Source organism: Aethalodelphis obliquidens, unplaced genomic scaffold (genome assembly GCF_003676395.1).
Source record: "Aethalodelphis obliquidens isolate GAN/ISIS:26980383/991018 unplaced genomic scaffold, ASM367639v1 scaffold5, whole genome shotgun sequence".
Classification (NCBI taxonomy): Eukaryota; Metazoa; Chordata; class Mammalia; order Artiodactyla; family Delphinidae; genus Aethalodelphis; species Aethalodelphis obliquidens.
In genome coordinates this window covers 11,872,718-11,890,798 of record NW_020837949.1, presented here as the reverse complement: position 1 = coordinate 11,890,798, position 18,081 = coordinate 11,872,718, and the positions used below count along the sequence as shown (strand labels likewise).

Here is an 18,081-nt window from a genome sequence, read left to right as displayed (position 1 = left end):
TCTTAGAGAAATAGACAAAGGAATCCAAAATTCAGAATGAAGAGTGCCAGGTGCTGCAGAGTCTTATTCAAATTGAATCTGGGCAAATGTGGACTGGAATCCAACCTACACATCTGAGCCTAGAGTAGGAGGTAATGGTTTCCACCTATATCTATTTTCTCTGCCTGTAAGGTGACTCCTGATACTTTGACCAAAACTCCCCTCATACTGCATCGCGGGTGTGATAGTTGATTCTAAGGGGGAGCGCAAAGCATCAGGAGAAGGCTAGTCTTAAGGCTTTAGACACAGAAAAGCCCAAGCAGTTGGGGGTTCCCTTTCAGACAGAGTCAGAACCACAGAGCACCAAGCGAGACTCCAGGAAAAGGAAAGCTGCAGGTGCGTTTGTACGGGGCTGGGGGGTGGTGACCCTCCACCCTCACCTACACACGCCCTCCCTCTCCTCGGGAGGTATAAAGGCTCTCCGTCAGCCACTCAACTACACTTCTCCACCATGAATCCACTGCTGATCGTTGCCTTTGTGGGAGCTGCTGGTGAGTCCCATGCGTTGCTTGCGCCCCATTCGCCCCTGTCCTGGCAGAGATACATGCTCCACCATTCCTGCTACCTTTCCTGTTCTACCTGTGTGCTGAGATCCTACCTTCCCTGTCCAGCACCCCTCCTTCCCACTCTGGGGGTCTCTTTAAGCCTCATTCTCTCACCTGCTGCCGGACTCCACTCCCATCCCCCTCATCCATCAGTTTCGGGGTTTTGCTGGGAGAGGCGCGAAAGGGAGACCAGGTGGGGACGGTTTGTGAAATGAGCCAGGACTTGAGGCTCTAGGATAGCTCCACGGCAGCTCTTCCTAACCTCGGATACACCTGGGGAGGTGGAACGATGACTCATTCCAGTCCTATTAATTGGCCTGGGGTGTGGCCCATGCATTGACCTTTTAAGCCTCCCAGGTAGTTTTCAGATGCCCGGATGTAAAGCCACAGCTGCAAATCACTGTTCTATTGGCCAATAACCGTAACTACCTTTGTCCTGCGCAGTGGTCCCCGGCCTCACTGCGCAGATGTGAGCTACGGGAGGAGCTGGCTACAGCCAGGGCTTCGCGGTCAGATCTTCCTACTTAGGCTGTCCCATCATGACAAGCCGGGGCTGAAATTGCAGTGGGGAGTAGACTGGTGACGAGTAAGAGAGAGAAAGAAGCATTCGGTGGGTGAGAGGACCCCATTCAGACCCTATCGCACTGAATGCACTGTGAGGGGGGTTTCTTGTCCTTGGCCCCAGGGGAGGTCTGGGCCCGAGCCCCTGCAGGGTCCCTAGCTCTGTGCCCTGCAGGCACACAGAGCAACTCGGGAGAACTACCTCTGTGAGACAAGCTGGGGATGCTCCCCCGTGGCCTCCCTCTCACCACTGTGCTCCTTCAGGAATCCTAATTAGCAAGCTCCAGCCGCGGGGCTCTGGGCTCCAACCCCAACCCTCCTGTTGAATTGGCTTCTCCCTTCCTGTCTCAAGTTGCTTTTCCCACGGACAATGATGACGAGATCATAGGGGGCTACACCTGTGCAGCGCATTCCATCCCCTACCAGGTGTCCCTGAACTGTGGCTACCACTTCTGCGGGGGCTCCCTCATCAGTGACCAGTGGGTGGTGTCCGCGGCTCACTGCTACAAGTCGTAAGTGCTGGGCCCCTGGCTACAAAGCCCGCTGCCCAGGGCCCTCTGGAGGAGCTGGGGTCTGTGTAGGGGTTGCTGAAGTTGGGAACGATGATGGGGAAGAGAAGAAGTTGACGATGGCAGCTGACTCGCAGGAGCTGTGGGTAAAATGGGGCACCTGATAGGAAGCCGCTGACACCCCAAATCAATAGATCAAACAGCAAGGGCTGCGGGTCATAAAAGCAGGGATGGACCATTTTGCGGTAGGAGTGGCCAGCTTGAAAAGCAGGCAAGGACCTCACACCGAGTAACCTTTGCCAGTTGGCTACAGGTTAAAACCACCAGAGATATGTTAAAAAAAACAAAAACAAAAACAATAAAAACAGTTGCCTAGTTCCTATTTGACTCAGAATTTTTAGGAAGAGTCTGAGTATTGGTGAGTTTATAACTGCCTCTGGCAGATCTACTCTCTGGGCAGAGCTGAGAATCACTGTCAAGACCAAGGGCTTTCAAACCTGAGTGCGCAGAAGAATCACCCGGAGGGCCTGTTAAAACACAGATTGCTGGGTCCCACCCCCAGGGTTTCTGATGCAGTAGGTCTGGGGTGGGAACTGAGAATGCGTTCCCAGCTGAGGCTGAGGCTGCAGTCCCGGGGCTGCACTTTGAGAAGCGCTGGATTCGCTCATACGGGACGATGGTACTTAGCAGAGCGAGAACGGAGGGGGTAGAAGTCACCCGTGTAGTTCGCAAGGTGGCAGAGGATGAAGGATGCCCGGGGAACTCGAAGTGGCTCGGTGGCACCCACGGCACTGAAGGCATGAGAGGCATGGGGGAGGCGGCTGGAAAAGCAAATGGGGGAGCATCCCCCCCGGGACCCCTTCACGGCCTCCCTGCCCCACTGCCCCTCTACTGCCCTGTGACATTCCCACACCACCACCTGCGAGCAGGGAAAACGCTGGGGGACGCAGGGATGTGGGCAAAAGGCCTTTACTGTGCTTCGCCCGCAATGGCCGCCTCCAGGTGAGGCTGGGAGAGTGCAACATCGACGTCCTGGAGGGCTGTGAGCAGTTCGTCGACGCGGCCAAGATCGTCCGCCACCCCAGCTCCAGCAGCTGGACTCTGAACAGGGACATCTTGCTGATCAAACTCTCCTTGCCTGCGTTCATTGAAGCCCGGTGCCCACCTTAGCTCTGCCCAGCGCCTGTGCGCCCGCTGGCACCCAGTGCCTCATCTCCGGCTGGGGCAACACCCTGAGCTCTGGAGGTGAGTGGGACCCTTACGACTTCACCCTCCAACCTACCCGCATTGCCCAGAACTGATCATCCCCTGAGCTGGGACCCCTTTGCTTCCAGTCGCAAATTCACGTCAAGTGCCTACTACACAAAGGGCTCTCTGCTGGGTACCAGAGAGATGCAAAGTGTCAAGGAGTTGAACCCGAGAATCAAAAGACAGGACAGATGTAGCCCTTGCTATTAGCACCTCTAGGGAGGGGTCTGCAGTGAGCTTTCTGGGAGTTGAAACCCATCACTCCTTGGAGGCCTCTCCTGGCCGCCCTCAGGGTTCAGCACTGGATTGCCATCCCGTCCTGGCCTGACCCACATTTCCCTTTCCTTGATCTCTTCCTGCCCCTCAAGGTCAACTACCCCGAGCTGCTGCAGTGCCTGGACACCCCACTGCTGAGTCAGGCCGAGTGTGAAGCCTCGTACCCTGGACAGATCACTGACAACATGGTCTGCGCCGGCTTCCTCGAGGGAGGCAGTGATTCGTGCCAGGTGACTTGACCCTACCACTCTGAGACCCCTGCCCAGACACACAGGCCCCCTGGGAACGGGATTTGATTGCCCGGGGCTGTGGGGCTGGTAGAGGAGGTCCCTGGGCAGTGGTCCCGTGGAGAAACAAGGGAGCCTAGTGTGCGTGGCGTCTCTTCACACTGTGGAGAGATGTGGAACCACAGACCCGACAGGAACGGGGTCTCGTAAGGTTCAGACTGTGTGTGGCTCTGGGTCCCTTCTTCCTTTATAAACCTTGTCCCACCGCTTCCTCCCCAGGGTGACTCTGGCGGCCCTGTGGCCTGCAACGGAGAGCTCCAGGGCATTGTTTCCTGGGGCTCTGGCTGTGCCCAGAAGGGCAAGCCTGGGGTCTACACCAAGGTCTGCGACTATGTGGACTGGATTCAGCAGACCATCGCTGCCAACAGCTAAAGCCCCCGCCCCTCTGCCATCATTATGCTAATAAAGTGACTCTTCTCTAACTGCTCAGGTCTGTACCTGCTCCCTCCGGCCCCTTCACTCCGGGAAACATCTCGTCCCATCTGAGGTCAGACAGGGCTGTACCCCTTACAGATGAGCAGAGCGCCCCACTTCCCAAACTGTCTTCCACGGCACACTGGTATAGCAGCATGTAAAGAGAAGGAATCCAGAAAATCACAATCAGGGGGAGATTTTCTAGAGGAAAATCCATTTCGGAAAGGCTGCATTGGCCTTTGTGCTTCTCTGGGTCTTGAGTGCAGTGCTGATATGTGCACACGTAGGCATGGTCTGTAAGATCCCATACTTCGTCTCACCGCTACCCACACCTAGGGAAGCACCTGTGCCAATCACCTTGGCCTCTTCTGAGTCCCCTCCAAGCCCCAGCTTATGTTCTCTCCTGGCAGCAGGTGACCCTGTTGGCCCCTATTTCCCAACAACCATCTCATGTGTCTGAGGAAGACAAGAGCTCCCTGGTCTCCATCCCTCAGGCTCCTGAGAAGTCTGCCTTTTGTTCTCCCCATGTGATGGTACTGACATGAATATGCCATACTGAGTACTTTATGGGCACTTTCAGATTTAGTTCCCTCTCCCCTCTGGGGTGGTTATTATTCCAGCAGTACAGACAAGGAAACAGAGGTTCAGAGAAGGTTATTAATTTACCCACATCCCTCATCCAGCAAGTGGCAGATCTGGAGGGGTTTTTTTTCTAATTTTAATTATGCTTTATTATTTGACCTACATGCTATTTATGATTGTATTGATTAATTTTTAATTCTTTTCTTTTTTTTTTTTTAAACCCCACATGTGTTTATTTATTTACTTTTTTGGCTGTGTTAGGTCTTCGTTTCTGTGCGAGGGCTTTCTCTAGTTGTGGCAAGCGGGGGCCACTCTTCATCGCAGTGCACGGGCCTCTCACTGTCGCGGCCTCTCCCGTTGCGGAGCGCAGGCTCTGGACGCGCAGGCTCAGTACTTGTGGCTCACGGGCCCAGTCACTCCGCGGCATGTGGGATCTTCCCAGACCAGGGCTCGAACTCGTGTGCCCTGCATTAGCAGGCAGATTCTCAACCACTGCACTACCAGGGAAGCCCAGATCTGGAGTTTTGAGTCCCTGTTTGCCTGGTCCCAAAGCCCAGCCCCTGCTTCCCCTACCCCATCTCATGGGCTCTCCAGCTGCAACTATGGTCCACCAGCTCTGCTGTTCACCGTCTCTCCAGCTCATCCCCTGCCTCACAGCACTTCCTGAGGGATGCTGGTCTCCTGCCCGCCTTCTAACCCTGCGCTTAGAGAGGTCCAGCCCGTTATCTGATTCCTGGTTAATACCTTTCCTGATCTCTCACATTTTCAAAGTAGAAGGTAAGTTCCTCATCGTGGAGATGTAGGGTTCTTCCTGCTCTGCCCCTGCCTATGTTTCCAGCCTTGGTCTCCTCACCCCTCCCCTCCCCTGCTGTGCTCCAATGCTCAGAAGTCCTGGGGGTTTCCTCCAACAAACATGGACCTCTGACCTCTAGCTCTAGACACTACTGGTCCATCTGGTTTGATGCCCTTCCCACCCACCCCTTCACCCTCTTCAGAAAAGTCTTTGACCCTCTGTGGACCCTCTGGTCTGAATAAGGATTTTTCCTTCTCTTCCATGCTTTCTTCTATCACAGTTCTTCTCATGCTGCTGAATGTATATGGATGTATCTACCTTGACTTCAACCATGAGCTTCTTCCGGAAGAAATCTCGCCTTACTCGTCCTGGGAATCCTAGTGATTAAACAACAGCTGGACTAAGGTAAGCACCCCACGATCGGATGAATGAATGAACGATGAGCTAGGAGTGGAGGCAAATGTACTGAAGAAAGGAAGAGCCTTCCAGAAGACTGGTTCTCAGAGTGTGCTCCCTCGACCAGCAGCACCAGAATCACGTGGGAATTTAGGAGAAATGCACATTGTTAGGCCCGACCCCTGACCTATGGGTCAGAAATTCTAAGATGGAGCCCAGCACCTTGCTTTTAACAAGACTTCCAAGTCATCCTGAGGGATGCCAGAGCTTGGGAACCAGTGTGGTAGAGAGACCCCTAGACCAGTACTCTCTGTGAAAACGCCAGTCACGGACGTCTCCACTAACTGTAGGCAGGCATCGTGATAAAACTTTACGTGTATTATTTATGTCTCACAAGAGCTCCATAAGGGAGATGTTATTTTATTTATCATCATCATCATTCCCACTTTACAGATAAGGAGACTGGAGTTTAAAAAGCTTCAGTAACTTGCCCAAGGTCCACAGATGTAAGGAGAGGGCGTGGGTGGGAGCCCCGCAGTCTGGCTACAGGAGATGAGCTTGCCGGAGGAGCGGGACCTCAGCGGCTCAGGTACAGTGCCCAGCGGAGCCCCTGGAACTTAAGTGAGGAAGCCTGGGTGCTGGTCCCAGCCCTGTCTCCTCACATCCCGCACCCTTTAGCCTCTTCAGATTTCAGTTTCATCTGGGGAAATTAGGAGACAAAGTTTGGGTTCAAATGGGTCAATTAACGTACTTGAAAGTTTTCAAAAATTACACGTAGGTGTTCTTTGCGTATCTCCTCCCTACATCCCAACACACAGCTTGAGAAAGGCACACAGGTAACTAACCAGCTTCCCCTCGGATCCCCTGATCACTACCCACATTCTTCTCGCCCCCTCAGGTGGCCACGCTGACAGTGCAGCCGCTTGAGTCTAACAAAAAATAAGGAAAGGCTTCCCCCTGCTGCCCAAGATGATGAATGACCTCACTCGGCACCTGCCTGACCGGTCTAAACTCCTTTCACCCCACCCCACCCCCCAAATAAAAGCTTCGCGGGCACTGGGGCTACTAACAGTGTGTGACACAGTGGCAAAGATCTGGGACAAACCCCATCAGGATAAAAAGTAGTTGTGAAACCAAGACAGGGTGGTATTCGCTGTAAGTCCAAGTCGGGTTGAGAGTCCCCAGCTAGATGGTCAAAAGGAAACGCTTACTTAGGGGGTAAATTAGTGACAGGCAAAAAGGGTTAATAAGGAAAATACTATATGGAACTAGATCAAAGTAAATCAGTACATTGATGAAAGTTCCTCCATGTGGAAAGGGAACAAGGAAGAGGCCTTGCCACCTTCCGACTGATAAAAGCAATTGATGACCTTGTATTGGGCTATTGTGAGACCTGTCACTATTCCTGAGTTAAATACAGACTGTCTCCCCTTTTTCCCTAAATTCTAAGAGCCCTGCCAGTTGCGGCCAGCTCTCGCACCACCAGACAGCGCTCTGCTGTGCTTCCAGCTGACAGCTGCCCTTCTCAAGGACCAGCAGTGGATCCCAGGACTGGTGCAGAAGTGGAAACACCCGGGGTCATTTTGTGCTTAATTGTTTATTTAAATGCAAATTAATAAACCTAGAGATTTTGAGCTCAAAGTATCCTGGGAACTACTCAGAAATATGTATTTTTCATGAGCCCCCTCGGTGATTGGAGACTCACTGAGCAAATTCAAGACAGTACAACAACTTCTTGTATAAACTGGTCTTCTTTGGAAAAAACGAGTTTGTAAATAAAACAAGTATCTTTTTTCTCTAGTGGCAGATTTTAAAATATCGCTTAAAGCAGTATTTTGCTGTTGTTTTTCTTTTTAAATTTTATTAAGTTTTACTTTAAAAGAAAATAGATAATAGCTATGTTATCTATTTAAAATAAAATAGCTATGTATGGCTCAACACAATAAAGTTGACACTGAGAAATGTTAATTTTCCTTATACTCTGTGTCCTCCACTCATTCTTTTTTTTTTCTTAACGTCTTCATTGGAGTATAATTGCTTTACAATGGTGTGTTAGTTTCTGCTTTATAACAAAGTGAATCAGCGATCCACTCATTCTTAACAGGTAATCATTTTATCCATCGCTTTTGTATCCTTCCATTGTTTCTTCACGCAGCATCAAACAAACAGAAGTATAATTCGTATTTTAATAATAAGTATTATTCTTACTTTGTTAGACAAAGGTAGCATACAGGAGCCTTATTCTACAGCTTGTTTTTATCCAGTTAACATTATATCTTAGAAAGCTTTCCACGGCAGTATGAAACATTTTCATTCTTTTTTAGCATTGAATAATATTCTGTGTGAATGTTTCACAGTTTATTTACCCAATCCCTTACTAATGGGCACTTGAATTTTTTCCCAATCTCTTTGCTATTCCAAATAATGCAAATACTTCACACAGTTTTTTTATTTGTATGCAAGAGTAATTACAGGATAAACTGTCAAAGGTGGGATTTCTAGGTGAAAAGGTAAGCACATTTGTAATTTTTATAGATATTTCCAAATTGCTCCCATGAAGAGTTGTATTATTTCGCACCCACCGGCAATCAATGTGTAAAAGGGCATATTTCACCAGAAACTAGCCAATAGAATGGTCTTCCATAATTCAATTTGTCAATCATATTGGTGAAAAGTGACATTTCAATGCAGTTTTACTTTGTATTTATCATTGCAAGTTTTCTTTTTCCTATGGTTAAGCACCATTTGGATCTTTTTTTTCCGGAACCTCTGTTCTTTGCCATTTTTATTGGGCTCTGGGTTATTTTCTAATTGATTTCTAGGAGTTCATCGTCATGGAGAGATCAGCCCTCATGACGAGAATCACTAATGCTTTCCCCATACTGTCATTTATCTTTTGATTCTGCGTCTGTTTCGCCCTGTAAGCGTGTTATCGTTATGTGATCGAGTGTCCTTTTTTCTTCTAGATGTTGTCATAGTTTAAAAGGCAACGAAAGGAAGCACCATGTAGTGAGATGAGATGCAGACCACTCAGCTGGAGGCTTAATTTCAAGGTCATCTCGTGCAGGGAGAATAAAATATCTACCAAAAACTTAAAATGTTCCTGCCCTTCAGGGAAAAGAGGGAGAAGACCTTGACCGTGATCACTTGGCCGTGTGATTGTATTTGAACGTCCCTGAGGCTGTATTCATTCAGTTCTCCACACCTGGTTCCCCCAGTGCCCTCCACTGAACTCAAATGTCTAAAGTCCACAGTGAGAAGTGCAGCAGCTGATGACACACGTGGTCCCCCCTCACCTCACACTGGTTAGAAATACAGCTCTCAGCTATCACTTTATCTACCCCTGGGAAAGCCCTACCTCTATGTAGCTTGTGGCCAATTCTCCTTCAGACCACCCTGGAGGTTCAGAATTGGGCCAACGGGGCAGAGTCTGGGTACTGAGTGCTGAAAGGTGTGGCCTCCGGTGTGGCCAGCATCAGAGCAGTCCCGAGATAGAAAGGGGCTGCTACTATGACGCCAGCTTGCGGAGGGGCAGATACCAGGGAAAGCAGCCCCTGATGCAAAGACACACGGCTCTGAGGGGCTAAGAAGGTCCTGAAGAAAGGGCATGAGCACAAGGAGGGAGCCCCCTGGCCTGGTCCGTCCTCCCCACCACTTGCACCTGGGGCGGTGATGTCACCGCCTTGCCCTCCAGTGCCCTCACAGGGGCAGCTGCTCTGGTGGTTTCTCCCAGACTCCGACTTGGAGGGGCAGACGCATGGGAGGAGCCGTTTTTGTATAAAGCTGTAACGTTGTGAGGACAGGGGGACCACAGTGATTCAACCCTACGGGAATCCTTTACAAAAACCTTTCTGCCTGTCCCAATTCCCACCGTCCTTCCATTCTTCTCCCGGGTCACAGGCCCAAGGGTGGTTTGGGTCAGAATGTCTCCACCTTCCTCCCGTCCACCTGTCAAGCCCAGGCCATGGAGAAGCACAGGCCTGGATCAGAGCTGAAGCTTGCAGGCAGAAAGGCCAGACATAAGAAGATGCCTCTGTGGCCTCATGGGTGAAGGCCTCAGAGAGACCCCTTTATCCCACCCTCCTCCTCCCCCCACCCAAGGACAAGGTCAATGGGAAGGTACATGGGAGGTGACCGTTCTATGAAGGAAGAAGCCAGCACTACCCAGCCCTCCGGGGACAGTCACGGGTCTCTGGGACCCTGCCCTCCTCGCCAGGCCCACATCCTTCTGATGGACCCTCAGGAAGAATCAAAAAAACAGGGCACAGGGCTCTCTGGATGGACTCTGCCCATGCTCCGTGGCCCCAAGAGTCAAAAGTCGAAAACACTCTTCTGTACGATATCTGTAGAGCACAGGAGGGGATTCCTAGTCCCAGAGTCCACCAGGCACCAACCAAAATCCCCTCCTCTCTGCACTCCTCGCGTTTGCTTTCCTCCTTACTCCGCGTCACTGGGCAAACACTGAAGTCTTCTTCGGAGAAGGCACCAGGCTCACGGTCGTAGGTAAGACATAATCCAGGCCTTTCCTGGCCCCTTGTAGGGGAAGGCGGGTCCCAAGTGTGCATTGTAAGGCGGCTGTATTCTGATGTGCTATGACTATACCTTCGGCCCAGGGACCAAGCTGACTGTTGTAGGTAAGGCCAGGGTGTCCAGGTGGGTACCACGAAGGAGCACTCTCTCGGGGAATGTGGGAGGGAAGGGATGACCCAGCTCCTGGATCTTGGGGCCCTGGAAAGTTCTGGAATGGTATGCAGAGTGTTTGAAGGGGGCTGGTGGCTCTGGGAGGGAAGGCAGCCATGAACACCCTAACCTCTCCCAGAATCCCAGCAGACAAGGAGAGGTTTTGAAGTGAATCTGGGAGGCTGTGCTTTGCAGACACCTACTATTTTGGGGAAGGAAGCCGGCTCACTGTCATAGGTAAGCTAGTCAGGGCTGGAGGGCTGGGAACCTACAGGGAGGGGCAGGGTCCAGGTGGAGCCTCCGATAGGGGTGCCTAGGTTAAAGCGTGTTTTTATCAGAAAAATCTGAATTCTCGTCTTGATGAATTCTTATCTTGATGAGATGGACAGCCTCCACCTCCAATAGTTTCATAGGCTCGCTGTGCCAAGCCTGGGTCTCCCTACCGAGAGGCAAGGAGTCTCAGCTGGAAAGGGGTCTCCGTGTCCATCTTCCGTCTCCTTGGAGGGTGCCCATCATGGCCACGGTAGATGGGAGGGCTTCTGGCCTTGGATCCGTCAGTCCTGCCGTTTCTCTCCCTCGCGAAGAAAGGAGACGGACACAGGAGAGGGGGGTGAGAAGTCTCACAGGGGGCCAAACTGGTCCTCTGACCGCAGCTTTTCGGGTTGTACAGTTGTCACCAGTTCCACCTCCGGGGGTTAAAATTCCGCCAAGGAAGGGGACAGGAGAGCTGCAGGTGGACCGGCAGAGGGGTGGGGAAAGAGTGGGAGGCGCAGGCACAGTTTCCCTACCGGGCTTTCGTGTTCTGCGACTAATGAAAGCCTGTATTTTGGCAGCGGAACGAAGCTTTCTGGGCTAGGTAAGTAAAGGTCTTCCCTGGGAATGATGTATTGTAAGGCTGGAGTTCTAGAATTTCCCTTTAGAGAAGGCAGGGACTGAGAACACAGCAGAGAAAAGGCGGAGAGTGGGTGAGTGGAGAAGGTGCTAGGACCCCCAGAAGTTCTGGGGAGAAGCTCGTTTCTGGAAAGAAGGGCCCCATACCGGCCGCTCTGGGGTTTGCCACGCCCGTGTTATACTGTGGAGCAACCGGGGGCAGCACTTTGGAGGTGGGACTCGACTCCCTGTCCTGGGTAAGACATAAGAGCTGGGAGACGGGGGCCACTGTCCCTTGGACCCGGAGTGTCTACCCCTCCGTCCAGCCCCGGTGGGAGAGGGTTGAGTAAACCCCGGTCCCTGTGGGGCTTCCGGGGAGCTGCGTCTGCCATCGCTTTAGATGAGGCTGGGTCGATTCCTGTTTGTCCTCTAAGTCTTCGGCCCATAAACTGCTTCCTTACTCTTCTGTCGGTGGTCCATCCCTCCTTCTTCTGTGCGTGGATCGGCCCCTCCTAAGTCTCTTCATCTTTCCCCTCTTTCCCCAGAGTGTGCTTAGGCCTTTCTCCTAGTGGGATCCCTTTGGTCCTGAGCCGTGAATCCAGGCAGGGAAAGGTGGCCATCTCTGCCCTCAAGGAGCTAAGACTAGCGCTCTGGCTGGAGACCTCTGGGGGGGTTTTCCTACAGCCTCCTGCAGCTGTGTTCCTATAATTCACCCCTCCACTTTGGGACCGGCACCAGGCTCACCGTGACAGGTATCAGACAGGGAGGGAGGTGGAAGGAGGGGGCCAGAGCTGCCCTTTCCTTCCGGAGCATTTCCAGCTCGCTCCGCTGTGTCGGCCGAGGGCTCAGAGGAGCTGTGCTTCTGTGCTTCGCCTCCTGGCTTTGTGTTTTCTCGTTCTCCTTCTCGTTGTTCTCCAAGACTCCCCTCCTCTCTCCCGATTTAGCGGGTGTGCTGCTTCACTTTCCCCTTCTCATCTGATCTTCTCCATTTCCCCCCCTCCTTCTAACTCTGATCCTGCACTGGTGACCCCGTTTTGGGGAACAGCTCCGTCTTCTATGTTAAAATCCACCTCCAACACCTCCCTCCAGCTCAGAGCCCTGTCCTCGCCTTCCTTGAGTCCTTCTCTGTCTCCAAGATCCATGTGTGTCTTCCTGAGGTGGTTTAAGGACCCAGGAGGCCATAGGGGAGCAGCTTGGTGAGACTGAGAGGGCTTGAGGGGGACTCCTGAGCCCTGAAGGCCGAGGTCCATGTCACGGCATCATGTGAGCTTGCAGGGGTGGCCCTGGGGAACATTGTGCTTGCTGGGGGTCAGAGGAGGTAGGTCTGAATAAACTGTTACAACTGGAAACTTATACCATCTTAGCAACAGCCAAAGCAGAAAGAAGAGAAGCAGGTTGAGGCCCCGTGCTCTCAAACCTCAGGATCTGTGCTGAGATCAGCGAGTCACAGGCCCATCGTGAAACGCTAACACACCATCACCACCCTCTGGAGGAAGCAGGCAGGTGGGAGAAGCAGGGCGAGGGTGAGATGGGCCTGGGCTGGAGTTATAGACACGGCCAGAGCAGCGGGCCACAGAGGTTCTACCAGGCTGGTTGGCTGCGGCAGGCTTTGTCCTGCAGAGGGAAGCACGTGCCAGGGAGTGTCATGGAAATTGGAAAGTACAAATCACTGGGATTCAAAATGCCTGGGTTCTGGGGAAGGAGGGGCTCACGCAATTTGCAAAGTGACCTAAACTGTCTCAGGCCCTCTGAGATGTATAAAACAGAGATGACAATGGTAGTCTCTTGGGGTCCTGAAACTGTAAGGGACTAAATCACGTGAAAATCCTTTGTAAAGGGTTTACCCTCTTGTAGCCATCCTTTTCATTCTTATTGTTTATCCTCACTGTGTCACAGAGTATGCCTTTTTCCAAACCTGTGTCTCAATTTTGCCATTAGAAATATTTCTCAAACTTCGATAAAGTGGAGACATCTGGGTTTGCCATACTTCTGCTCATTCCTAGAACAGAGCCAAACAGAGGGCACGGTACCTTCTGGCAACAAGGAGGGTGCTTGAAAGGTAGACGTGTTTTTTTCCCATTCCTCCATGTCTTCACGTGAGGGCCTGCCTTCCGACAATTCCAGAGATTCTCTCCCTTCTGTCAGGCACATCAAAGAGCCTGGGACTTTATCATATGAACCCTCTGACGAACTGGCCCTCGGACTTTGGGATTTGTTCGTTTCCAAGTTTTTGCTGCCTTTATGAATATAAAACGTGGCTGGAGCTAGGATTCAAAAGCGGGGAGAGAGGTTTGCTGGGCACTGGAAATAAGAAAGGGTTCAACCCATGAACATTTCCTTTCATGGGATTCCAGCCATCCTCGACACCCTGAGCGCCCTGGTGTAGCAGTCGGTGTGGAACATCAGATAGGACAATAGCCAGAGGCACGGGGGCTCCACAAAGCAGGTTGCATAAAAATCAAAACAAAAGGTGAGTTGGGTAGAGTATAGAGAAAAGAATGTCAGATGCAACGGGAAAAGTATCTCTTCTGGGGAAGAATGTCTAATTCTAATTCATAGGTGCTGTCACTCAAACAGATAAGCACGTACACCCTGCAAAAAGCAGGAAAATGATCATTGGAAAAAGTCAGTTTAGTTCTCAGGATCATGCTGCTAGTAGGAATCCTCTGCCTCAAAATCCAGGCTTATTTCAACTCTACTGTAATTGCTTCTAAGTCTGAAAAGTTAGCCATGCACCAAAGAGGGATTTAAACTAGGAAGAAAATAGATATACTCATTCGATGGCTAATCCTACAGGGCTTTTCAAACACGGCCAAGAAAATCAGGGTATAATGCCACCTTAGGGACTCGTGGGAGGCAGTCAGTAGCGAGTGCCCGTTGAGGGGAGAGAGAAGGGGCAAGGATGAGGGAGACTAACAGCAGGGAATGCGGATGGGGACGCCCAAACGAATCACCCCTGCCTCTCCCTGCTCCACACTAAGCTTCCCAGGAACGTGGAGCATCAAAACGTTAAAGAGGGATAATCATAAAACTTCTCACAAAACTTGCCCTTTGACAAAGCACTTGCAGGTGTGTAATTTGTTAAGCACTCACAACAGCGCTGTGGGGAAGATATTACCCCATTTTTCAGTTGCAGAAACGAAGGCCAGGGAGGTTGCAGGTCACAGAAGTAGTAAGAGGCAGGGTCTAGCCTGGAACACTTCCCCATCCAGCAAAATCTCCATCACAAATACCCCTTCCAATTTCACAACCACTGTAAATCCCCAAGCCAAGCTCATTGTCTGCAAATGGGGGATGACCTCAGGCAGGGCCCAGATTTCTGTGTCCAGCTAGTTCTGAAGAGAGGTGGGAAGAGAGAAGCCAGGGAGAAGGAGGGTGGCCCCAGTCTGTGGCAGGGGAGGAGGGGAAGAGGGAGGAATTCTTGGTAGCCCCTTCCCACTGTGCTCCTACAGTGAGCAGTACTTCGGGCCAGGGACCAGGCTCACGGTGCTAAGTAAGGAGGTTGCTCCAGGGGGGAAGGAGGATGGGCTGCCCAGGCTGGATAACCCCTTGAACCCTAGTTTTGGGGGCGTGCGCGCTGGACCCTCCTAGGCTGCTGTCTGAGAAGGCAAAGTTTGCTCCTGGGTCCCAAGGCTGCGTGGATACCACACAGCTGTATTCTGGGGATGGTTCCAAGCTGACTGTGCTGGGTCAGGAGGGCAGCTGGGGTCCCTGAGCGCTCGCTCGGGCGGGCTGGAGAGAGGTGGGCTGCTGCCCATCTTCATTTGGGGCTGTGCTCAGGGTCGGTGGGGACTTGGGCTGAGTCCCGGACATCAGGAGAGGGCAGCGGCAGTTTTTGTCCTGGGCCTCAGGGCTGTGAGCCAAAACACTCAGTACTTCGGCGGGGGCACCCGGCTGACTGTGCTAGGTGAGCGGGGTGCCCTGGGGCGTTAGGAGCGGAAAGGGGCGTTCAGGACGCCAGCAGGGCCGCGGGACCCCTTTTTGTGCTGAGCCCTGAAGCTGTGAGCACTGACACTCAGTACTTCGGGCCGGGCACGCGGCTCCTGGTGCTAGGTGAGCGGGGACGCTGCCGCCGGGGACGCGGCGGGACGCGCGGCGGGTTTTTGCGCGGCGCTGGGGGACCGTGACTCAGCCCCTGTACTTCGGGCCGGGCACGCGGCTCCTGGTGCTAGGTGAGCGCGGGCGGCGCGCCTCGGTTTGGGTGGGGAGCCCCGGGGCTGTTCTTTACAGGCGCCGCCCTGCCCTTCGGGGCCGGCAGCCCCTGACCGTGGTGGGTGAGTGTCCGCGGGCCCGGCAGCGGCGGCGGGGCGGGTTGGAAGGTCGGACCCGGGCACCTGGTCCCCTCCCTGCGCTGGAGCCGGGCGCTGGGACCCGGAGGGCGAGTGGCTGGGCGCTGAGGGGTTTGCGTGCTGGACTGGGACTCTGTGCTCCAATGAGCGGTATTTCGGCCCAGGCACCAGGCTCACGGTCACAGGTGAGATTTGGCTGTCTGCCTGCCTTCCATTCGCAGCCCACCGTGTCCCCGGAGATGGGTGGGGAGGGCTGCAGCTGGGCTGTGTTGCCAGTTGTCCGTCTGTGGGGTCAGTTCTGCAAGGGATGAGGGGCCTGGGATGGGGTACTCCTGGTTCTGGAACAGAAACAGAGGGCAAGGGTTGGGTGGGGGGGGTGCTTTGGTCTCTGTTTCTGAGATATTTAGGGACAGGGTGAGCATTGGAGAAAGAGAAGATTTATTGGGACTCTGAGAGCTGCTTGATTGGAGAAAAAGACCGAGGAGGGCAGTCTGGGCTGGGGGAAGGGCAGGAGGGTGTAGCTGATGCAAAGGGGAGAATGAGCCCGAGGGGCAGAAACAAGCAGGGATGAGCACAGGATGCGGCCCCCTGCACAGCTGGCTCCTGGGAGGTGCAGGTGGAGGCTTCCACTGAACACAGGAGAAAAAGGATGACAAACAAGAGTGTGGAACAGAGAGGTGAGAGAGAGAAACACGAGGCATGAGGGAGAGAATCAAAGTCAGCGGGGTTTGTTGATTTACTGTTTAGAAGTTTAGATTTGAAATTAGCTTTAAAACCTGTTCCTCTCTTCCTAAGCCCCAGACCCCTGAGGGCCAGGCTGTGTGTACAGCACACGGGGGCTAGATGGGAACCTGGGCCACTGGGTGGATTTACTCACCAAACGTACCCCCCTCATCCCCTAGCCGGAAATCTCCCTCCTCACACCATGTCTTCTAGGTTAAACAGCCAGGTGGGGCAGGACATACATGAAAATGCAGATACTTTGCTTGTGAGCTGAGGAACATTCCCTGGAGGATCTTAGGCTCTTTGTGCTGGAAAAGGACCTTAAAGGTCACCTGGTGATGGGAGCACTGAGGCTTCAGGGGGAAGAACCCCTCAAAACTGGTATATTTACCGGCTTATTGGACAACAGCAAACGTGTTTGTAGTTAGGGTCATTAAGATGGAGCCAATGAGGCTCAGCTGAAGTGTTTGTTCCCGGAGGGGAAGCTGGGTTCCTGTGATCAGCCAGGGTGGAGAAAAGCAGGAGACCTTACAACCAGGTAAATCTAGGTCCCAAGCCCTGGCCCTTTAATGATCTGGTGACCTTGGTCAAGTGAATCTGTGGGAACATCCTCTCTTCTATACAAGGTCATCAGCAATACCTACTGCTAAATCTGCTGTGAGACTTACAGGAGTAGCTACATGGAGAGTATCCAGGAAACCTCTTGTAATCCAGTGGTCCCCTCCCTACCCTTCCGCTAGGTGGCCACTGGCAAGGGAGGGGAGCCCAGTGCCAAGGGAGGGGCAGGTTCGGCATGTGGCTAATGGGCAGGAAGGCTGGGAACAGGACCCATAAACTTCAGAATTCTGCCTGAGGCTAGTTCAGCCCACCTCCAAGCACACACAACAGAAGCTCACCAGGACACACACGTGCACCTATGTGGGCAAGCCGATCCGCACCCCACAGGGACTTGCAAACACGGAGGGAGAACTGGCTTTGCCCTCATCATGGAGGAGGCATGTAGTCAGCGCTTCAGGGTGTAAGGACGGTCTGGCTTCCGATCGTTCTGTCCATCATGTCACCGTCATGGGGACCATCGCATGTGGCTCAGAAGGCATCTTTACTTTTTCCAATAGGGGCTGAGAGTTTGCTGGGTGAGGAGGTCAGAGGAGTAGATTCCATAGTGCCCTTGGAGGGCTGGTGGAACCCCAGGGTCAGGAGCTTTGAGGCGAGAGTGAATAACCAGGCTGGGGGCAGAAAGCCTGATAGAGCTGCACAGCAGAGAGAAGTTAGGAGATTACCTGGGCGGCCAGTAAAGACCTAGGGACAGAGGAGTGAGTAATCAGCAAGGTGGGAAATGCAGGGTGGGGCAGCAGACCTCTTGGGCAGCAGAACCACTGCAAAGGAAACACCCAGGGCTTTTGCTAAAAATTACTTAGAATTTCAAAATGGTGACAGCAGCACATTAAGTCAACAAGGGGCCCTTCTAAATGTGGGGTCCTCTGTGACTGCACAGGTCATACACCCAGGAAGCCAGCCCGCTAGTCAGGTCACATCCAGGGAAATGTGAAGAGTCGGTTAGAAGAACATTTTCTCCATCTTCCAGCCTAAACTAGATCTCTTTTAGAGTGAGATGTCTTCCTTTTAACAGAATTGCTCAGAAACAAACAAAACAATCGATAAAAAGCAAAGAGCAGAATAACAGGGATGTAGGAGGGCCGAGAAGCAGTGAGCCAGCCAGATGGAAAGGCCGCAGGGGCATTAACTGGACCGCCTTCACCTGGAGCCCTCGAGGACGCCACGCACCAGGGGCTTAGTTGTAGCAAGACAGCTGAGAGCAGAAGTTGCTCTGATGATCTCATGCCTATTGAGGAAGCTTGCTGGTAGGGT

The 18,081-nt window shown here is 52.6% G+C and overlaps 1 protein-coding gene and 1 long non-coding RNA gene across 4 annotated transcripts; both read left to right on the top strand.

Moving 5' to 3' along the window:
• LOC113618003 (anionic trypsin-like) lies at positions 1-3,889 on the top strand. Its single transcript, XM_027101685.1, is given in 6 exon segments — positions 1-530; positions 1,498-1,657; positions 2,620-2,801; positions 2,804-2,897; positions 3,270-3,408; positions 3,685-3,889. Coding segments are annotated over 6 exon segments (768 nt in total). The 5' UTR covers positions 1-490; the 3' UTR covers positions 3,838-3,889.
• Positions 3,890-4,895: 1,006 nt separating this feature from the next.
• On the top strand, positions 4,896-14,663 carry LOC113618004 (uncharacterized). Of its 3 annotated transcripts, XR_003431846.1 has the most exons (5): positions 4,896-5,238; positions 5,535-5,659; positions 8,617-10,153; positions 10,470-11,952; positions 13,555-14,663. It is a non-coding gene; the product is annotated as an uncharacterized LOC113618004 (long non-coding RNA). The 3 variants fall into 3 exon arrangements; XR_003431844.1 differs by having other exon boundaries at positions 10,470-14,663; XR_003431845.1 differs by having other exon boundaries at positions 8,617-10,284; positions 10,470-14,663.
• The last annotated feature ends 3,418 nt before the right edge of the window (positions 14,664-18,081 follow it).